Below are 19,483 nucleotides of genomic sequence, written 5' to 3' on the forward strand. Positions count from 1 at the left end.
TAAAAATGCTTGTTCACAAAAAGTTGTTTTTTTCATCACCATATTCTCAGAGCTGTAACTTTTTATTTTTTGGCAAACAGAGCTGTATGAGGGCTTATTTTTTGCGTGACGAGTTGCAGATTTCTCTGGTACCATTTTGGGGTACATAATATTTTTGATCGCTATGTATCCAGATTTTTCAGACACAGAATAAACAAAAACCAGCAATTCAGGTATTGTTTTTATTTTTATTTTTTGCGACGTTCACCAAACGGTAAAAGTGATATGTCCAATTTGTTCATCGGGTCAGTACGACTATAGTGATACCAGATTTATATTTTTTTTATGCTTTGCTATTTTTACACACTAAAAACAATATTTTACAAAAATGAATTTGTTTTTGCATCGCCATATTCTGAGAGCTGTACCTTTTCTATTTTTTTGCAGAATGAGTCATATTAGGGCTTGTCTTTTGCAGGACAGTTTGGCGTTTTCATTTCTACCAATTTTTTTTTACATATGTCTAATTGATCGCTTTTTATTCACTTTTTTGTGAGTCAGTATGATGAAAAAGCAAAATTTTGGGCATTTTTTTTAGTATTTTTTTGATGGCGCTTGCCATATGGAATAAATAAAATGCCAATTTTATAGAGTAGGTCGTTCCAGACGTGACGATACCAATTATGTGTACTTTTTTTGTTTATTTTTGTTTTATAACAAATGTGTTTTGAGAGGCGAAATGGCTTTTCGAGATTTGTGTATACTTTTTTGTGTGTTTTTTTTACTATTTTACTTTTTCACTTTTTTACACTTTTTTCACTGCAGAACATGTATAATTCTTTTTTAATTGCTGGTCTCATATGTGGCACCCCAGGGGTCTGGTTACCACAGTAATAGAAATATTACGTCTGAGAGCAAGTGGGAGGTTTCCTGGTCAGGAGCCCTTAAGCATGCAACACCTCCTACCCAGACCTGGGAGGGGAGGAATCTGCCCTATATAAACTGGGTCTGGGGCGGGGTTAGACAGTCAGAGCCTGGAGTGAAGTTCCAGACACGGGGCAAGAGACAGCTAGGAGCTCTGTAGGAGCAGGAGCTGAGTGCCAGGGACTGGAAGCAGATATTGCTCGTCCTGGCTGAAAAGACTATGACCGGACAACGGAGTCCAAGGCTGTGGGACCCTCTAAGTCCAGCAGCAGAAACCAGCCGGCAGGGGATTCCAGGTCCTCTGGCCATAGAAGCCTGGAGGCTCAGTCACAAGGAAGGGACCAGCACCGCCATCGAGGAGCGGAGGCTACCAGAAGGCCCCAAGTCACCAGCCATGCGGGTGAGCACCACACGGTATACTCAGGGACGTGGGCTACTTCCACTCGCTTACAGCAAGGTAGCCAGGAAGAGTGCAGATAGACGGGGAGGCCTACAACCCCACCTGGCCAGGGGAACTCCTGCTTGCTCGCAGACTGACCAGGCCCCTTATGCTAGCCAGTACTCCCAGGAGGGTCTGCCTTAATATCATCAGTAAAGACCCTGAACTGCACTGCAAAGACTCTGAGTCGTTCCTGCTTTCTCACCGCATACAGCACTACTAGTACTGGGACGCCCGCGCACCATCACTCTCATCATCCACATTCCCTGCCCTGAGGCCATACTCTTCCCGTGGGGAGTTATCCCATCTTTAGCTGCGCACACCACACCAGCCTCAGCAGACTGCCTCGCAGAGGCGGTACACCCTGACCGCAATCCACGGGTGGCGTAGTCGGACATTAAACCACAAAAACCCTATAAAGACTGCCACTGGTTTGACCACCCTGAGCCACGGGACCGGGTCGCCGCCACGGAGACTACAACCCCCAGAGACCCGGCTCCGGGTAACCCACATGCTTGCACACACGGCCCAGGGGGGCGCGTCACATACACTGCAGTTCTCATGTAGAGCAGTGCATGAGAGCAGTCAGTGAATCACTGATGCAGCTTGTGAGGCCCAGCTTATAGCTGAATCTCACAGGCCACTGCACCCTCGGGTCATCACATGTCCTCAGGGTATCATGGTAACCATCGAGACCCATGATTCTCATCGTGGGGGTTCGATGGTTACTAAGGGGGTCTTGTGACCCCCTTGCAATCAATTAAAACAGCGATGAGGGATTAAGGCCCCTTAACGACCACCGTTTTAATGTGTAGCGGCGATCGTTAAAGGGCTAAACATTGAATCTTGAACAAGCAAAGCTTAATACTCTAAACACATGTTGTCACGATTCCTCTGCTCAGTGTGTCTTGGATGCAGTGAGTGACAGCTCAGTCGTCCAATCTAGTGCAGGGGCGTGCTGATCTAGATTGGACGTTTTGAGGTGGACATAGGAAAACAAGATTCTAGAGACGCAAAATGATGCCAAGTTTTTCTGTGGGAGTTAGAATCTAGAAATGTAAAGAAGTCTTCTAGAATAGATAGTGACATTTTCTATTATTGTATTCAAATGACGCTGCAAGGTCTCTACGTCTAGAAAGGATGCCCATCTGCTTGCAGGTCTGAAACGCTAAATATTGTTTTCTCTCATGAAAAAACTAAAGCTGCTTATTCTGAAGTCTTTATGGTGGTAGTAGGTTGTACATGTCTTATGACACTACATAACGGTTTATTGCTTCTTTATCCTCTCATGTATAAAAACTATGATAAGCTAAAAAATAAGAATTTACTGCTAATAGTTATATAGTAAATATATAGTGCGATACTTAAGGAGGCATACAGCCCTGTGGTCATGAAGTGGTTAATAAAATAATAATAAAAATGAACATAGTCCAAAGTTGTCCAACAGGAGGCTGGCTGTTATCAGCTGATAAAGCAGCTTTGCTGAACAACCCTTAATTAAGAGTCCAAAATGCGCAAATACCCTGTAATAACTAAATGAATAGTAATAGTACATGCAAATAACATGGTGTACTACTTAGTTATCACTATTTTGATCAAAAAGGCATAAAAGCCATCCCAACACGACAAGGTGTACCCAATCGGGACAGTACCTAATCTTGTAGTTCACCTCACTATGTATTAGCAGATATTCATATAGATAAGGACCAGGTTCCAACTGTTCAGTGACTTGTTCATGGAAAGCTATGTAAACAAAATGGACAGCCCGAAAAAGGGAACCATGCCCCTGTTTGTGCAAAGTACAAAAAACTGAAACAAAACCAAAAGTCAAGAGCCATAAGTGCAATGCATAGGTGTGTATTCAATCTCTGACCATTTATCAGACAGAACCTAAGATAAGAAGTGTAAGTATGTATGCTGTATATAGGAGACATAGCAGTTTTTCTCTACCCAGTAGCTCAGGGACAACTGAAAATTATAAATAGTGCCCGCAGAGGGAAAAACTGGTAAAGAATGCAGTATATAAGTCATAGAATGGCCAGAAATAGTGTTAATCCTCATGCAGTAACGGAAGAAGGAAAACAAGGATTGAAAACAAGAAGTGATTGAAAGTGATCAAGGACCCGCATTCACTGCAGAAGTTACTAAATCAATCTGGGAGATGATTGGGGCGGATGTGGGCCTGCATACTCCTTATCATCCTCAAAGTAACGGCAAAATTGAAAGGATGAATGGCACTTTAAAAAACAAAATTCTTAAAGCCAGTAAAGAATTGTCACTTCAATGGCCGGAGGTGCTGCCTATTGCCCTATACTCAGTCCGAAATACCCCGAGACAACCCACAGGGCTCACACCATATGAGATCTTGTTTCGGGGACCACCTAGAATGGGTCGATATTACCCAGAGCAGCTTAGTTCAGGGAATGATAAGCTTGTGAATTTTGTTGTTGGACTTGCTAAAGAGTTAAAACTAACACATGCTACAGTGTACTCTTCTATTCCAGACTCAGATCTAGAAACAGGTACTCACAGCATCCAACCTGGAGATTTTGTCTGGATAAAGAATCACGTGCTAGGCACACTGGATGCCAGATTTGAAGGGCCCTACCAAGTGCTGCTTACATCACCTACGGCTGAAGGGCGAAGGCCGAACATCATGGGTCCACACATCCCATTGCAAGAAGGTGGTCTCAGACCCACAACCCTGATGTTCCTTTGTCTATGACAGTAGCTGGGGGGAAGCCTTTGTTACGGTAACACGTGCATTCCAAGCAATTATTACTAAAGAGAATGATATTCCAGTTTTCTGGTATAACACTTCCTTGAATGTGGTGACATGAAGATTAGGATTAGATTGGAGGGCAAATAGACTGGGGAATGTGCAATAACTAAAGCAATAATGTCTGTTTACCTTATATCTGAGTCCCAGGAATCCAAAGAGGAAATAAAGGCTGCGTTTGCAGGTACATACAGGGCCAAGAGAGAAGTTAACCCCAAAGGCAGTTTTGACCCACATATATATATTGATGTCCTCGGAGTGCTTAGGGGGGTGCCAGACGAATTCAAGGCCTAAGACCAAGTGAAGGCGAAATTTCAGTCCATAATACCCTTAATAACCGTTAACAAGAGCGTAGATTGGATAAATTACATATATTATAACCAACAAAGAATTGTCAATTACACCAAAGATGCCTTACAAGGGATAGCTGACCCACTAGCACCCACATCTACCATGGCTTTCCAAAACAGAATAGCTCTGGATATGTTACTTACAGAGAAGGAGGGGTATGCAAAATGATAGGGGAGCATTGTTGTACGTATATCCCAGAAAATACCGGCCCCACAGGGAAAGTTACTAAGGCTCTCAAAATCTATGAACAAACAGTTCCCCTTAGAACAAAAGTGTTGTACCAGAGAGATTACCGGAAGTAAATGAGTTTGTAAAGTTAATATCCATATTTCTCTGTTAGGGGTAGCCCTCGATTACCCAGTCACTAGATCTTTTAGGGTCTACACCCCTTTCCTGTATGTCTTCGTACTAGTTAGATTTAGGAATGTCGGTGGGTCCATCTGAAAGAGACGGGGCGCCCGTCACATCGTAGGGTTCCAGAATAGCCTTAACATAGGGTCAATCTCTTTTCCCCCTCTGATTTTTAGCATATGGATATTAAGGCTATGTGCCCACGATGCAGAAATGCTCAGGATTTTTTCCTGAGCGTTTCTGCATCTCCCTGGCAGAAAAAAACTCATGCGGATTGTACATGCGTTTTCCTGCCAGGGACATGCGGAAATGGAGCGTTATTCACTGACAGTTCCGCATGCCGATTGACAAGCGCTTTCCAAGCGATTAGCATCACTTGGAAAGTGCTTGTGACAACTAGGTCACACTATATAAATCCATGCAAACTGCATGGATTTATATAGTGTGACCCGAGAGAGTGGTTAAATATATACCCTCCGATGGCCCCCGGTGTCCTGCCTCACACTCCGTTCTCCCTTGCCGGCAGCGGTGGATTGAAAGACCTGCTGACGTCAGCGTCGCGTGACCCGTCACATGACTCTGACGTCAGCGCAGGTCCTTCAATCTACTGCGAAGTGCCGGGAAGCAAGGAGGAGCGCACTGCGGGCCGCCAGAAGGTAAATATACATTTATTTTTTATTTTATTCTTTTTTTACAGCTTTTTTAATGGTACCTGGGTGTGGATGAGACTCTCCTCTCCTCTACACCCGGGTACCATCCGCACATTAGAACGCGCCAATTACGCAAGTACAGATGCAGTCTTGCGGAATTGGCGCATTCTAATGCAAGTCAATGGCGGCGAAAACGCAGCACTTCCGCAAAATAATTGGTTGTGCTGCGTTTTCTTCCGCAATGATAATCCGCAGTGGAAATTTCCGCAGCATGTGCACAGCACATGCAGATTATCATTGGGGAACATTGCTGCCCTTCTACCATACGTTTTTAATGCGTTTCCGCAGCATTTCCGCAGCTGCAAAAACGCTGCAGAAACGCATTAAAAACGCATCGTGGGCACACAGCCTAAAAGCAAATAATTGATTTTAGGGGGGTTTGTCAAGGTAAAATATACAGTATATTATAGAAAATCAATTAGTGTCTTTTAATAGATTACCTAATCAGTGTGAATCAATATAGCGATGATGGAATAATCTATGTGTATGTATGTATGCAAATGTGTATATGCACATGGATTATGTTAATAGTTAATGAATATATAACCAACAGCTTCTGTTCTAATTTGTAGACACGAACAACTAAATGATTTCCTGTGAATGACGTATGCATGTGCACGGCTGATAACAGAGAGATTCATGTCGAGTTGGCAAAGATGGCGCTGAGGGGTGAACTCACCCCCTTATCAGAATTCCTAAGGCGTTACTCAAACCAAGAGATACATAGATGGACAAATTACAGCGTGCCGAGTTATCAGAAAAGAGCAATATATTTTACTAATCCCACCTAGAAGGAGAATGCTATTTAACCCCATGTCTACGTAATAAAGTATGCCATTTCGGTGGTTCAGTCTCTGAGTGAAATTTTTCAACCAGATTAGCAGATTTGGTTAATTAGCTTCTCTGCACGCACTCAGACATCTTTAATTTGGAGGAGAACAGTTACCTAGTGTATCTTAAATTGGTGTAACCTCCACACAGACACAAGACAGCTTATTCTGAAAAGTCACCCAAAGGGGCTGGTACATTTTATTGCCTGGATGGCAGTATTCTCTGGGAACAAAGGATGACTTTTGTAGGGGCTCTTCACTTTAGCTGAAATCAAAGAGTTCTGGACAATATCTTATAGAAACAAACAAAATGTAACGGGTCCGGGAGGCGGAACCTCTGAGCTACTATACAAGGGGGCGGCCCTTGTAAGGGAGCGGGTGGCAGTCTCTGGGTGAACGGACAGGGAGTTACGGCAAGTGATCAGGGCAGTCTCTGGGTAAGGGGTAGGTACGACCTGTGATGGCAGAGCCTCCGGGTAGGCTAGCAGGCAGATGGTAGATGTGTGCTCCCAGGTGAGCAAGCGAGAGTCTCTGGAATAGCAGGTGGTCACGGCACGTGACGGCGGAACCTCCGGGCTGGCAGGCAGGTAGGTAACGGAGAAGCGCTCCCAGGTGAGCGGGCAAGAGTCTCTGGAATAGCTGGTGGTCACCGCACGTGACAACGGGACCTCCGGGCTGGCAAGCAGGCAGGTAACGGAGATGCGCTCCCAGGTGAGCGGGCAAGAGTCTCTGAGATAGCTGGTGGTCACAGCACGTGACAACGGAGCCTCCGGGCTGGCAAGCAGGCAGATAACGGAGAAGCGCTCCCAGGTGAGCGGGCAAGCTGGTCCATAGACAGACTGACCGGAGTAGTAAGGCAGACCGTCGGGCCTCAGGCAAGCAGGCAGGTAGCTGATATGCGCTCCCAGGTGAGCGGGCAGGCTGGTCCTTTAGACAGACTGACAGGAGTAGTAAGGCAGACCGTCGGACCTCAGACTGGCAGACAGGTAACAAGTATTCAGGCAGGAATCAGGCAGGTAACTGGCAGGTAAACTAGCAGGAAACTGGCAGGAAACTGGCAGGTAACTGGCAGGTAACTGGCAACGGGACCTGAGGGCTGAAGCACAGGTGAGACACAGGTGCAAACAACATTGCTCGGGCACCTCCATTTTGGAGGAGGTGCCTTATATATGATGAAGTCCTCCGGCCATTGGCCGGGGACTCTTTAGGGCGGCGCGCGCGGCCCCTTTAAGAGGAGGGGAGCGCGCGCGCGCGCGCCCTAAGCACAGGGGCCGGGAAGGAGCGCGCGCTGAGAGCAGAGCAGGAGGAGGACGCCGGGACGGAGCGCGCGCTGACAGCAGAGCGGGGGGAGGATGCCGGGCACGGAGCAGAGCGGTGAGAGGAGCAGCGTCCCTGCCTAGCAGAGGGCAGGGACGCCGGCACTACAGTACCCCCCCCTTTAGGCCCCCCCTTTTTTAGGCCAGACAGAAATTTAGCTAGGATGAGAGGGGCATGGATGTTCTCCCGGGGCTCCCACGTTCTCTCCTCAGGACCAAACCCCTTCCAATCTACCAGAAAAAAGGTCTTTCCTCTTACCCTTTTGGTGGCAAGAATGTTCTCTACCTCAAACTCGTCCTCAGCAGAAACCGAAGCAGGAGGCGTACCTGTAGACTTGGAAAAAGAGTTAAGCACCACAGGTTTGAGGAGAGACACATGGAAGGAGTTAGGGATCCGTAAGTTGGCCGGGAGTTTCAATTTATAGGCCACCGGGTTGATCTGACTGATGACCTCCAGTGGGCCGATGAACCGAGGCCCTAACTTATAGGAAGGGATCTTGAGCCGGACATATTTGGACGAGAGCCAGACTTTATCCCCAGGGCGGAATTGAGGAGGGTCCAGACGTTTTTTGTCAGCGTGTCTTTTCATACGCTCGGATGACAGAAGGAGTGCGGACCGGGTACTCTCCCATATGGAGGAAAATTTGTTAACAAGAGATTCCGCAGCCGGATTGTCCACCGAGGTGGAGACGGGAAACGGGATCCGAGGATGCTGACCGTAGACTACAAAAAACGGGGATTTGGAGGAAGACTCGCTCTCGTGATTGTTGTACGAGAATTCGGCCCATGGCAGGAGATCCACCCAGTCAGAATGGTGGGCATTAACGAAGTGCCGAAGGTAACTGGTCAGGTTCTGATTGATCCGCTCCACTTGACCATTAGACTGTGGGTGGTAAGCGGAGGAGAAGTCCAGGGTGACGTCCAGCAATTTACAAGTGGCTCTCCAGAAACGGGAAGTGAACTGTACTCCTCGATCCGACACGATGTGACGGGGCAGGCCATGAAGACGGAAGATGTGGCGGATAAAGTCTTTAGCCAGCTCGGGTGCAGACGGAAGACCTGGCAGTGGAATGAAGTGAGCCATCTTGGAAAAACGGTCAGCGACCACCCAAATGACCGTACAACCGGCAGAGACGGGCAGATCAGTTATGAAGTCGATCGCTATATGCTGCCAGGGGGCAGCAGGTACTGGCAGAGGTAGGAGGCGGCCGGCCGGCAGGTGTCTCGGAACTTTGTTGCGGGCGCAGGACACACAGGCAGAAACAAAGTCAATTACATCCTTGTGCAGGTTAGGCCACCAGTAGTGCCGGGTAATAAGCTGGAGGGTCTTTTTCTGACCGGCGTGGCCAGCTAGTTTAGACGAATGACCCCAGTGTAGGATCTTCTCCCGATCAGGTACTGGTATGAACGTCTTACCAGGAGGAAGACGATTTAGACTCACGGGAGCCACCTGCATTACTCTGGCGGGATCGATGATGTGTTTCGGATCCTCCTCGAGATCAGACACCAGAAAGGATCGAGACAAGGCGTCCGCCTTGACGTTTTTGTCAGCCGGGCGAAAATGAAGGACAAAATCAAAACGAGCAAAAAACAAGGACCACCGGGCTTGGCGCGGGTTAAGTCTCTGGGCATGCTGGAGGTAAGCCAAGTTCTTGTGGTCAGTGTAAATTATTACCGGGTGAAGAGCCCCCTCGAGCAGGTAACGCCACTCCTCCAATGCCAGTTTGATGGCCAATAACTCTCGGTCTCCTATGGAATAATTGCGCTCTGAGGAGGAGAAGAGTTTTGAGAAGAAGCCACAAGTTACCATCCTCCCGGAAGATGATTTTTGAGTAAGTACTGCTCCGGCTCCAGAGGAGGAGGCGTCAACTTCCAGGAAGAACTGCTTGTTGCCATCTGGGCGATGCAGCACCGGGGCGGAAGAAAAGGCCTGTTTAAGGGAAAGAAAGGCCTCCTCTGCTTCGGGTGGCCACTCTTTGGGATTAGTACCTTTACGGGTGAGCGCAGAAATTGGGGCCGTCCGGGAAGAGAAGTGTGGTATGAAGAGGCGGTAGTAGTTGGCGAAGCCCAGGAATCGCTGAATGGCCTTCAACCCCTCCGGTCGGGGCCATTTCTCGATGGCAGACAGTTTCTCAGGATCCATTTGTAGGCCGGTCTGAGAGATAATGTAGCCCAGAAACGGAAGCGAGGTCTGCTCAAAGAGGCACTTCTCAAATTTAGCGTAGAGATGGTTCTGCCTTAGCCTGAGCAGGACCTGACGAACGTCCCTCCGGTGAGTCTGGAGATCCGGAGAGAAGACCAAGATGTCGTCCAGGTACACCACTACGCAGGAGTAGAGAAGGTCCCGGAAGATGTCATTGACCAACTCTTGAAAGACGGCAGGAGCGTTACAGAGACCAAAGGGCATTACCAGGTATTCATAGTGGCCGTCCCGGGTGTTGAATGCCGTCTTCCATTCATCCCCCTGACGAATACGAACCAGGTTGTACGCCCCACGAAGGTCCAGTTTGGTGAAGATCCTAGCCCCCCTCAGACGATCAAATAATTCTGGAATGAGCGGAAGAGGGTACTTATTCTTCACCGTGATCAGGTTTAGGCCTCTATAGTCTATACAGGGACGGAGAGAGCCGTCCTTCTTTTTGACGAAAAAGAAGCCTGCTCCCGCCGGGGAGGTAGATTTCCGGATGAATCCTCTGGCCAGATTCTCCTCAATATATTCGGACATTGACCGGGTCTCAGCAGCGGATAAAGGATAGATACGCCCACGGGGAGGAGTAGTACCGGGTAGCAGATCGATGGGACAGTCGTATGGTCTATGTGGTGGTAATGTCTCTGCCTCCTTTTTATTAAAGACATCTGCATAAGACCAATAAGGAATCGGAAGTCCAGGTAGATTAGCTGGGGTAGGAGAAGGACGGACGGGATGGACGGGAACCAGGCAGGTTTTATGACAGTCTTGTCCCCAGCGAAGGACCTCTCCGGTTTGCCAGTCTAGCACGGGTGCATGTCTCTGGAGCCAGGGCAGACCTAGCAAGAGGGCGTGAGAGAGTCCAGGCAAAACATGAAAGGAGATACTTTCAGAATGCAGCATTCCCACCTGCAGGGTAATGGATTCGGTGATGAGTTGAATGGGGCGAGGTAAGAGGCCCCCATCCACGGCAGCGACAGACAAGGGTACAGCCAGAGGTTTGGTGGGGATGCGGTATTTCTCAACCAGGGACTGTGAAATAAGGTTCCCGGCTGCTCCAGAGTCAAGTTGGGCTAGTTCGAAATAACGGTTCTCCCCGTAGATGATCGAAACAGACAACAGCAGGGATGGAGAGGATTTATTCTTGTCTAGGTGGACCTCTCTGAGCGAACCTAGACACAGGCGTTTCCCGACCTCTCCGGGCAGGCACGGATCCGGTGCTCCTTACTGCCACAGTAGAAGCAGCTCCCCTCGGCACGGCGTGAGTCCTGACGGGTTTTGACCATCTTGGTCTGGTCGACCTGCATAGGCTCAGGAGAGTGTACCTGGGGAGAGACGGAGGGAATGACGGGTTTCTGGAAAGTAGGAGCTAAACGTGGAATCCTTCTCTCACGGGTGACCTCTTTGGCACGCTCTTGGAACCGTAGGTCAATCCGGGTGGCAAGGGTTATTAGATCATCGAGAGAGGTAGGAATGTCCCGACCAGCAAGTTCATCTTTAATACGACCGGACAGACCCTCCCAGAAGACGGATACCAGAGCGTCGTTATCCCAGGCCAGCTCCGAGGCAAGGGTGCGGAACCGTATGGCATATTGGCCCACGGTGAGACCCTCCTGACGGAGGCGTAGCAGAGAGGATGCGGATGAGGTCTTCCGTCCGGGTTCGTCGAAGACTTTCCGGAAAGCCGAGAGAAAAGCAGGCAAGTTGGACACCAGGGGGTCTCCTCTCTCCCATAGAGGATTTAGCCAGGCCAGGGCCTCCCCGGTGAGATGGGACATGATAAAGGCAATTTTGGCCCGGTCGGAATTAAACTGATGGGACAAAAGTTCAAAGTGCAGGGTGCACTGATTTATGAAGCCCCGAGCCTGGACGGGGTCGCCTCCGAAGCGAGGAGGTGCAGAGAGCCGGGGTCCGGGGTAGGATACCATAGTATTAGTGGGCAGCGGAGCTGCCGGATTGCAAGATATGGCACTGGCGGAGGTTGTTGGTGGATCAGACAGAGTGTTCAGGCGAGTATTAACATTCCGCAGGTGACCCAGGATGGCCTCCTGTTGGGACCTCTGACGGGACAGTTCAAGACAGAGGTCCGAGAGCGAGGGAGCTTGGGTGCCACCGGGTTCCATGGCCCGAGCAAACTGTAACGGGTCCGGGAGGCGGAACCTCTGAGCTACTATACAAGGGGGCGGCCCTTGTAAGGGAGCGGGTGGCAGTCTCTGGGTGAACGGACAGGGAGTTACGGCAAGTGATCAGGGCAGTCTCTGGGTAAGGGGTAGGTACGACCTGTGATGGCAGAGCCTCCGGGTAGGCTAGCAGGCAGATGGTAGATGTGTGCTCCCAGGTGAGCAAGCGAGAGTCTCTGGAATAGCAGGTGGTCACGGCACGTGACGGCGGAACCTCCGGGCTGGCAGGCAGGTAGGTAACGGAGAAGCGCTCCCAGGTGAGCGGGCAAGAGTCTCTGGAATAGCTGGTGGTCACCGCACGTGACAACGGGACCTCCGGGCTGGCAAGCAGGAAGGTAACGGAGATGCGCTCCCAGGTGAGCGGGCAAGAGTCTCTGAGATAGCTGGTGGTCACAGCACGTGACAACGGAGCCTCCGGGCTGGCAAGCAGGCAGATAACGGAGAAGCGCTCCCAGGTGAGCGGGCAAGCTGGTCCATAGACAGACTGACCGGAGTAGTAAGGCAGACCGTCGGGCCTCAGGCAAGCAGGCAGGTAGCTGATATGCGCTCCCAGGTGAGCGGGCAGGCTGGTCCTTTAGACAGACTGACAGGAGTAGTAAGGCAGACCGTCGGACCTCAGACTGGCAGACAGGTAACAAGTATTCAGGCAGGAATCAGGCAGGTAACTGGCAGGTAAACTAGCAGGAAACTGGCAGGAAACTGGCAGGTAACTGGCAGGTAACTGGCAACGGGACCTGAGGGCTGAAGCACAGGTGAGACACAGGTGCAAACAACATTGCTCGGGCACCTCCATTTTGGAGGAGGTGCCTTATATATGATGAAGTCCTCCGGCCATTGGCCGGGGACTCTTTAGGGCGGCGCGCGCGGCCCCTTTAAGAGGAGGGGAGCGCGCGCGCGCGCGCCCTAAGCACAGGGGCCGGGAAGGAGCGCGCGCTGAGAGCAGAGCAGGAGGAGGACGCCGGGACGGAGCGCGCGCTGACAGCAGAGCGGGGGGAGGATGCCGGGCACGGAGCAGAGCGGTGAGAGGAGCAGCGTCCCTGCCTAGCAGAGGGCAGGGACGCCGGCACTACACAAAATTGTAGAAACTGGTCCAAAAATGATTATATACTACAAAAAAACATTGAAAAGTGTATAAAAATGGAAGCAAATTTATATTATGCTTTATTTAAAACATTGGGTCCCGAGCTATAATCTTGACGCATTAGTAAAGTAAGTGTTTCATGTGTATTTATAGGTGTTTGTCATTACAGCTGGCTTTATGACCAAGACGTGTATTGATCTCTAGTTAAGACATCACTGTTCTGTTCAATAAGTAACAAATCATGGATCCGCGGAAGCCCCAGAAGTTTTCCCAGAAGTGAATCCTACAGCTTCATATGTGGATCTTTATAACTATTGAAAGTCTTTTCCATAAATCTTAATTGTGTTGCTTCTGCAGGAAGTTCATGGATTTCTGTAAGGGTCATTCAGATTAATGTTGTAGATACTGATGTAACAATTCTGCTGTGTGAATATATGATAAGGATTTCATTTATTTACCTGGGTCTTGTTTTCCAGCCGTGCTCCATAATAGTATCCTTAGAAAATTTCAGTTCCTCTTACGCTGTTGTTGTCTCTCATTAAATTCAAGTGACCTTTACATTCTCTTTTGAACTTTATTCTTATATGTTTGTGATTCTTCCACAGGATCACTCCACCCTTTTACTGTCAGCTAGATAACTCCTTGTCATAATTCTATTATCAATGACCTACCAAGACTTCAATATTAAAATTAATGAGTAACTTCCAGATAAAGACCAGCAATTGAAAGCTAAATTACACCTATTATTAATATTTCACTGTTGATGAAATGCTAACTTATAGTGGCCCATAATTACTTTATTAACTAAGTATAACTGAGTTCTTAGCTACTATATTATGTGGGCATGTCCCTGTATGGCTGCCAACAGGGAGCATCAAGAACTTATAGACAGTAGAGTAAAATTAGGGCATTATTGACGCTGGAACCACTGTGTGATTGGCTGTATTGCATTTTCCATTAAGCTGAAGGATTCGACAAAATCCATTTGACTACACAGTCTAAGGCCACAAATATAAAAAAAAATTGCAAGATGACCCCTGGTGTGGGTAAGCACTAACTACATACATAAATCCAATCAAAATCTGCTCAGATGAACATATGTAGAATCATAGAATCATAGAATCATAGAATGGTAGAGTTGGAAGGGACCTCCTGGGTCATCTGGTCCAACCCCCTGCTCAAAGCAGGATTCACTAGATCATCTCAGACAGATGTCTGTCCAGCCTCTGTTTGAAGACGTCAATTGAAGGGGAACTCACCACCTCTCGTGGTGACAAACAAGAAATGGATCTTACAAATTGGTTTCAGGAACGGAGGTATAGCCGATGTAGCATTGAACAAGCGTAATGAAGAGCCAGTAACACTAAACGTTCAGACTTACTGGCCCCCAAGAGGAATCCTGGGGCAGAAAAGGTCCGATTTGTACGCGATTTCCACTCTTGCCATTATCAGGTTCGTGACATTTTAATTAAACATTGGCCCATATTGCTATGAGGTAGATCATAGCGTAAACATCTTACCGAATACCCAGCTATGTCCTATAGGAGATCTAGAATCCTTCGTGACCTCTTGGTCCATAGTCATCACCAAAGTCTAAAACCTCAACACATTTTTGGTTCACTTGGTCCAAAATGGGGAGAACCCCCATATGGACATTGTGTAGCATGTCCAAATGTATTGAACACCTCTGAGTTTCATAACTCATCAGGTACAACCTGTTATGAAATTACACATTAGCTCAATTGTTGCACCAGGGAAGGTTTTTACTACGCAACCTGTCCTTGCAATAAAATATGTATTGGCATGACCACGAGGAAACTCAAAAAGTGAGTGAGGGAACATATATGGAACAAAATTGCAGCAAAAGAAACCACCATAGATGAAGACCTTTAATTTATCTGTGTGTTTCCCTCTGAGCCTTTGTTGCGACATCTATGGTGCTTGATTTCATTATCTTGTTTTTGGTTTTAACTTTTTATTTTGTCTGTCTTACATTTCTGGGCATATCTTTATAATGAACAACATTCATGAGTATCAGAAGTGGACACATCGATGGAATTGATGCATTCTTGATTCTCTTTCAATTATCTATAATACTATTTACTTATTGAACATAATGTATATTTATAAGTGACTCTGAATAGGGTAGGTGCACTATTTTATATAGTTTTATTCATTGTTTCATATATTTATAAATCAATGGACTTTTAGATTAGTCTAGAGATATCAGGCTATATTACGGTATTTCATATGCATAATCTATGACTTGTTAGTCTTCTTTTCTACAGTGGTTCACAGTCACTTTTTTTTGTGTATAGTGTATATTAAGTTATAAATGGATTTTCCCATGTATATGCATGTATGTACAGTACAGACCAAAAGTTTGGACACACCTTCTCATTTAAAGATTTTTCTGTATTTTCATGACTTCGAAAATTGTACATTCACACTGAAGGCATTAAAATTATGAATTAACACATGTGGAATTGTAGCGCCCCAAGGGCTCGGCCGCTACAGGGGTATTGCACCTCTGCCAGAGGTGTGGTATTCCACTCCCGGGTAAGGATGGAGTATGGACCAGGGCTCAGTTAGCTGCATACAGCACACTCACCCCATTTCCGAGGGACAGCTCAACGGTACTCCCATTAGACAGAAATGCAGGTACGACAGACCATGTCCCTGCTGGAGTGGGGAGGGGGGAGGAATACCCGGTGATGTAGGAGCAGATAGGGGACGGTTCCTGAGCGTAGGTAGGAGCCCATTGGTTGCTGGTCACCTGGGCTCATGGCTAGAGGGAGGTATAAGAGGTGGGCACCATCTTAGGTCGGGCGTTCGGTCAGTCTGTGCAGAGAGAGGAGAAGACTGGGAGTAGAGGCTCTGTAGGAGCTCTACTCCAGAGTGGGCCTAGGGAAAGGCCGAGGAAGAGAGTGGAGTGGAGAGAGAGAGGAGGTGAAGGGGAGCTGTGGTTTCCTCTCAGCCCAGCTCCACGAGAAAGGAGAAGAAGAAGGAAAAGGAAAGAAGAAGAGAGAGAGAGACAGAAGGGCTCAGGAACAAGAAGGTGGAAGGGACCCTAAGAACCCACGAGAATACAGGGTGAAGGGTCAGGCAGATTAAGGGTACCGGATCCCAAGTTGGTGGAGGAGAAACAACCCTCAGCCAAAGACCGGAGGCTGTGACCAATTATTGGTGCAGCACCTCATCAAACCTGCTAGGAAGGCACCATAAAGGACAGCGGAGAACGGGATCCACGTTTAACCGCACAAGTCCGCGGCAGCTGGACAAAAGTGGGTCACTGGTGAGACAGGCCAGAGGAAGGATTGAAGGGGGTCCTGAGCCATACTTCTGAGCTGCCTGGGAGTTGACCGAGCCCCACACCTGGTGGACGCAGCACGGCTTGGGTGGTCACTACCTGTACAGAAGTGACCCGGAACGAATGAACTGTGAGTAAAGACCCTGGACTGTAACTTGTTGTCTGCGTGCTCCTTTGCGCCTCCAGCACTATTGGTACCGGGACTCTCACCACCATCACTCCCACCATCCACTACACTGCCCTGGGGCCGCACTCTTCCCGTGGGGAGTCACACCATCCCAGCTGCATACATCATCAGCCCCAGCGGTCTGCCTTGCAGCGGCGGATCCTAATAACCGCAATCCACGGGTGGCGTAGTCGGACATCACTTAAAACTTATAAAGGGACTACCACTGGTCTGACCACCCTGAGCCACGGACTGGGTCGCCACTATTACCCCCACCGTTCCCCTATTGCCCGGATCCGAGTGCCCCACGGCCCAGGGGGCGAGTCAGAATTGTATACTTAACAAAAAAGTGTGGAACAACTGAAAACATGTCTTATATTCTAGGTTCTTCAAAGTAGCCACCTTTTGCTTTGATGACTACTTTGCACACTCTTGGCATTCTCATGATGAGCTTCAAGAGGTAGTCACCGGAAATGGTTTTCACTTCACAGGTGTGCCCTGTCAGGTTTAATAAGTGAGATTTCTTGCCTTATAAATGGGGTTGGGACCATCAGTTGTGTTGTGCAGAAGTCAGGTGGATACACAGCTGATAGTCCTACTGAATAGACTGTTAGAATTTGTATTATGGCAAGAAAAAAGCAGCTGAGTATAGAAAAACGAGTGGCCATCATTACTTTAAGAAATGAAGGTCAGTCAGTCCGAAAAATTGGGCAAACTTTGAAAGTGTCCCCAAGTGCAGTTGCAAAAACCATCAAGCGCTACAAAGAAACTGGCTCACATGAGGACCGCCCGAGGAAAGGAAGACCAAGAGTCACCTCTGCTCTGAGGATAAGTTTACCCGAGTCACCAACCTCAGAAATCGCAGGTTAACAGCAGCTCAGATTAGAGACCAGGTCAATGCCACACAGAGTTCTAGCAGCAGACACATCTCTACAACAACTGTTAAGAGGAGACTTTGTGCAGCAGGCCTTCATGGTAAAATAGCTGCTAGGAAACCACTGCTAAGGACAGACAACAAGCAGAAGAGACTTGTTTGGGCTAAAGAACACAAGGAATGGACAGCAGACCAGTGGAAATCTGTGCTTTGGTTTGATGAGCCCAAATTTGAGATCTTTGGTTCCAACCACCGTGTCTTTGTGCGATGCAGAAAAGGTGAACAGATGGACTCTACATGCCTGGTTCCCACCGTGAAGCATGGAGGAGGAGGTGTGATGGTGTGGGGGTGCTTTGCTGATGACACTGTTGGGGATTTATTCAAAATTGAAGGCATATTGAACCAGCATGGCTACCACAGCATCTTGCAGCGGCATGCTATTCCATCCGGTTTGTGTTTAGTTGGACCATCATTTATTTTTCAACAGGACAATGACTCCAAACACACCTCCAGGATGTGTAAGGGCTATTTGACCAAGAAGGAGAGTGATGGAGTGCTACGCCAGATGACCTGGCCTCCACAGTCACCAGACCTGAACCCAATCAAGATGGTTTGGGGTGAGCTGGACCGCAGAGTGAAGGCAAAAGGGCCAACAAGTGCTAAGCATCTCTGGGAACTCCTTCAAGATTGTTGGAAGACCATTTCCGGTGACTACCTCTTGAAGCTCATCAAGAGAATGCCAAGAGTGTGCAAAGCAGTCATCAAAGCAAAAGGTGGCTACTTTGAATAACCTAGAATATAAGACATATTTTCAGTTGTTTCACACTTTTTTTGTTAAGTATATAATTCCACATGTGTTAATTCATAGTTTTGATGCCTTCAGTGTGAATGTACAATTTTCATAGTCATGAAAATACAGAAAAATCTTTAAATGAGAAGGTGTGTCCAAACTTTTGGTCTGTACTGTATATATATACTGTATTACTTTAACATATTTATTATATGATATTCATTTGATTGCTCAGTCTGTATATATAATTTATATTGTAATACATTTTTGTATACTGTGGAATCCCCTGTACAACTACCCTACATCTGTATGTATTCTTGCGTCTGTATTTTGGATTTTTTAAAAAAATTATGATCTTTTGTTATCTAATAAAGTATATAACTTTTTAAACTTATCTAGACTACCTTTGTCCTGGCATTTGTTTTGATCTTTTACAGTATAAGGCCACGTTCAGTATTTGGTCAGTATTTTACCTCAGTATTTGTAAGCCAAAACCAGGAGTGGGTGATAAATACAGAAGTGGTGACGTTTTTCTATTATACTTTTCCTCTGATTGTTCCACTCCTGATTTTGGTTTCAAACACTGTACTGACCAAATACTGAACATGTGAACGTGGCCTAAAACTGCCTATACAAATTAGAAATATGTTGTGGTTCAAGGATCCGTTTTCAACACAACAATGCCAGGCCACATGATGCTGGTGCTACTGAGAGCAGCCAGAGTTAAACGTGCTAAAATTGCCTATAGCATCATTGGTTGGCAATAGCAAAGGGACCTGCCAGCAACGGATCTTGATGATTTGTGCATGCCCAGTTGCCATCAGCATGGCAGAACAGTCTTCAGATATCCATTAACCCCTTATCGATATATGACGTACTGGTATGCCTGCTTCCTGACTTTGATGCAGGTAGCACACTGAGCCCACATCTTTTCTGGCTCATAACAGCTGATTTAATTGGCCCTCATGTGCCTCTAACATTGGAGAGTGGAGCTGATGAAGCGACTGTGGCTGTTAATCTGTGAAATCCTGCTGTCAATCTCTGACAGCCTCATTTAATACTCGCCGGCAGGGGGAAGAGTGTCGCTCCACGTGCCCATTGGCGAGCCCGTGACGTGATCGCTGGGTGACGATGGGTTGTCATGAGAGCAGGGGGTCTACGATCCTCCTGTGAAAGCTGTCATCTAGCTGGCGTTCATAGGAGATCATGATGTAT

The 19,483-nt window shown here is 47.6% G+C and overlaps 1 protein-coding gene across 2 annotated transcripts in view; it reads right to left on the reverse strand.

Moving 5' to 3' along the window:
• Positions 1–13,766, reverse strand: part of LOC141259002 (galactose-3-O-sulfotransferase 2-like) — a 79,519-nt gene extending 65,753 nt beyond the window's left edge. Inside the window, exon 1 of one of the 2 annotated variants that reach the window (XM_073674371.1) lies at positions 13,587–13,766. In XM_073674371.1, coding sequence (XP_073530472.1) covers positions 13,587–13,615 — 29 coding nt within the window. In that variant the 5' untranslated portion in view covers positions 13,616–13,766. The remainder of the gene's footprint in view (positions 1–13,586) is intronic. The other variant, XM_073674370.1, reaches the window with a different exon arrangement.
• Between the last annotated feature and the right edge of the window lie 5,717 nt (positions 13,767–19,483).

This window comes from Phyllobates terribilis, unplaced genomic scaffold (assembly GCF_046119375.1).
Source record: "Phyllobates terribilis strain yellow unplaced genomic scaffold, ASM4611937v1 Scaffold_3__8_contigs__length_932513732, whole genome shotgun sequence".
NCBI lineage: Eukaryota > Metazoa > Chordata > Amphibia > Anura > Dendrobatidae > Phyllobates > Phyllobates terribilis.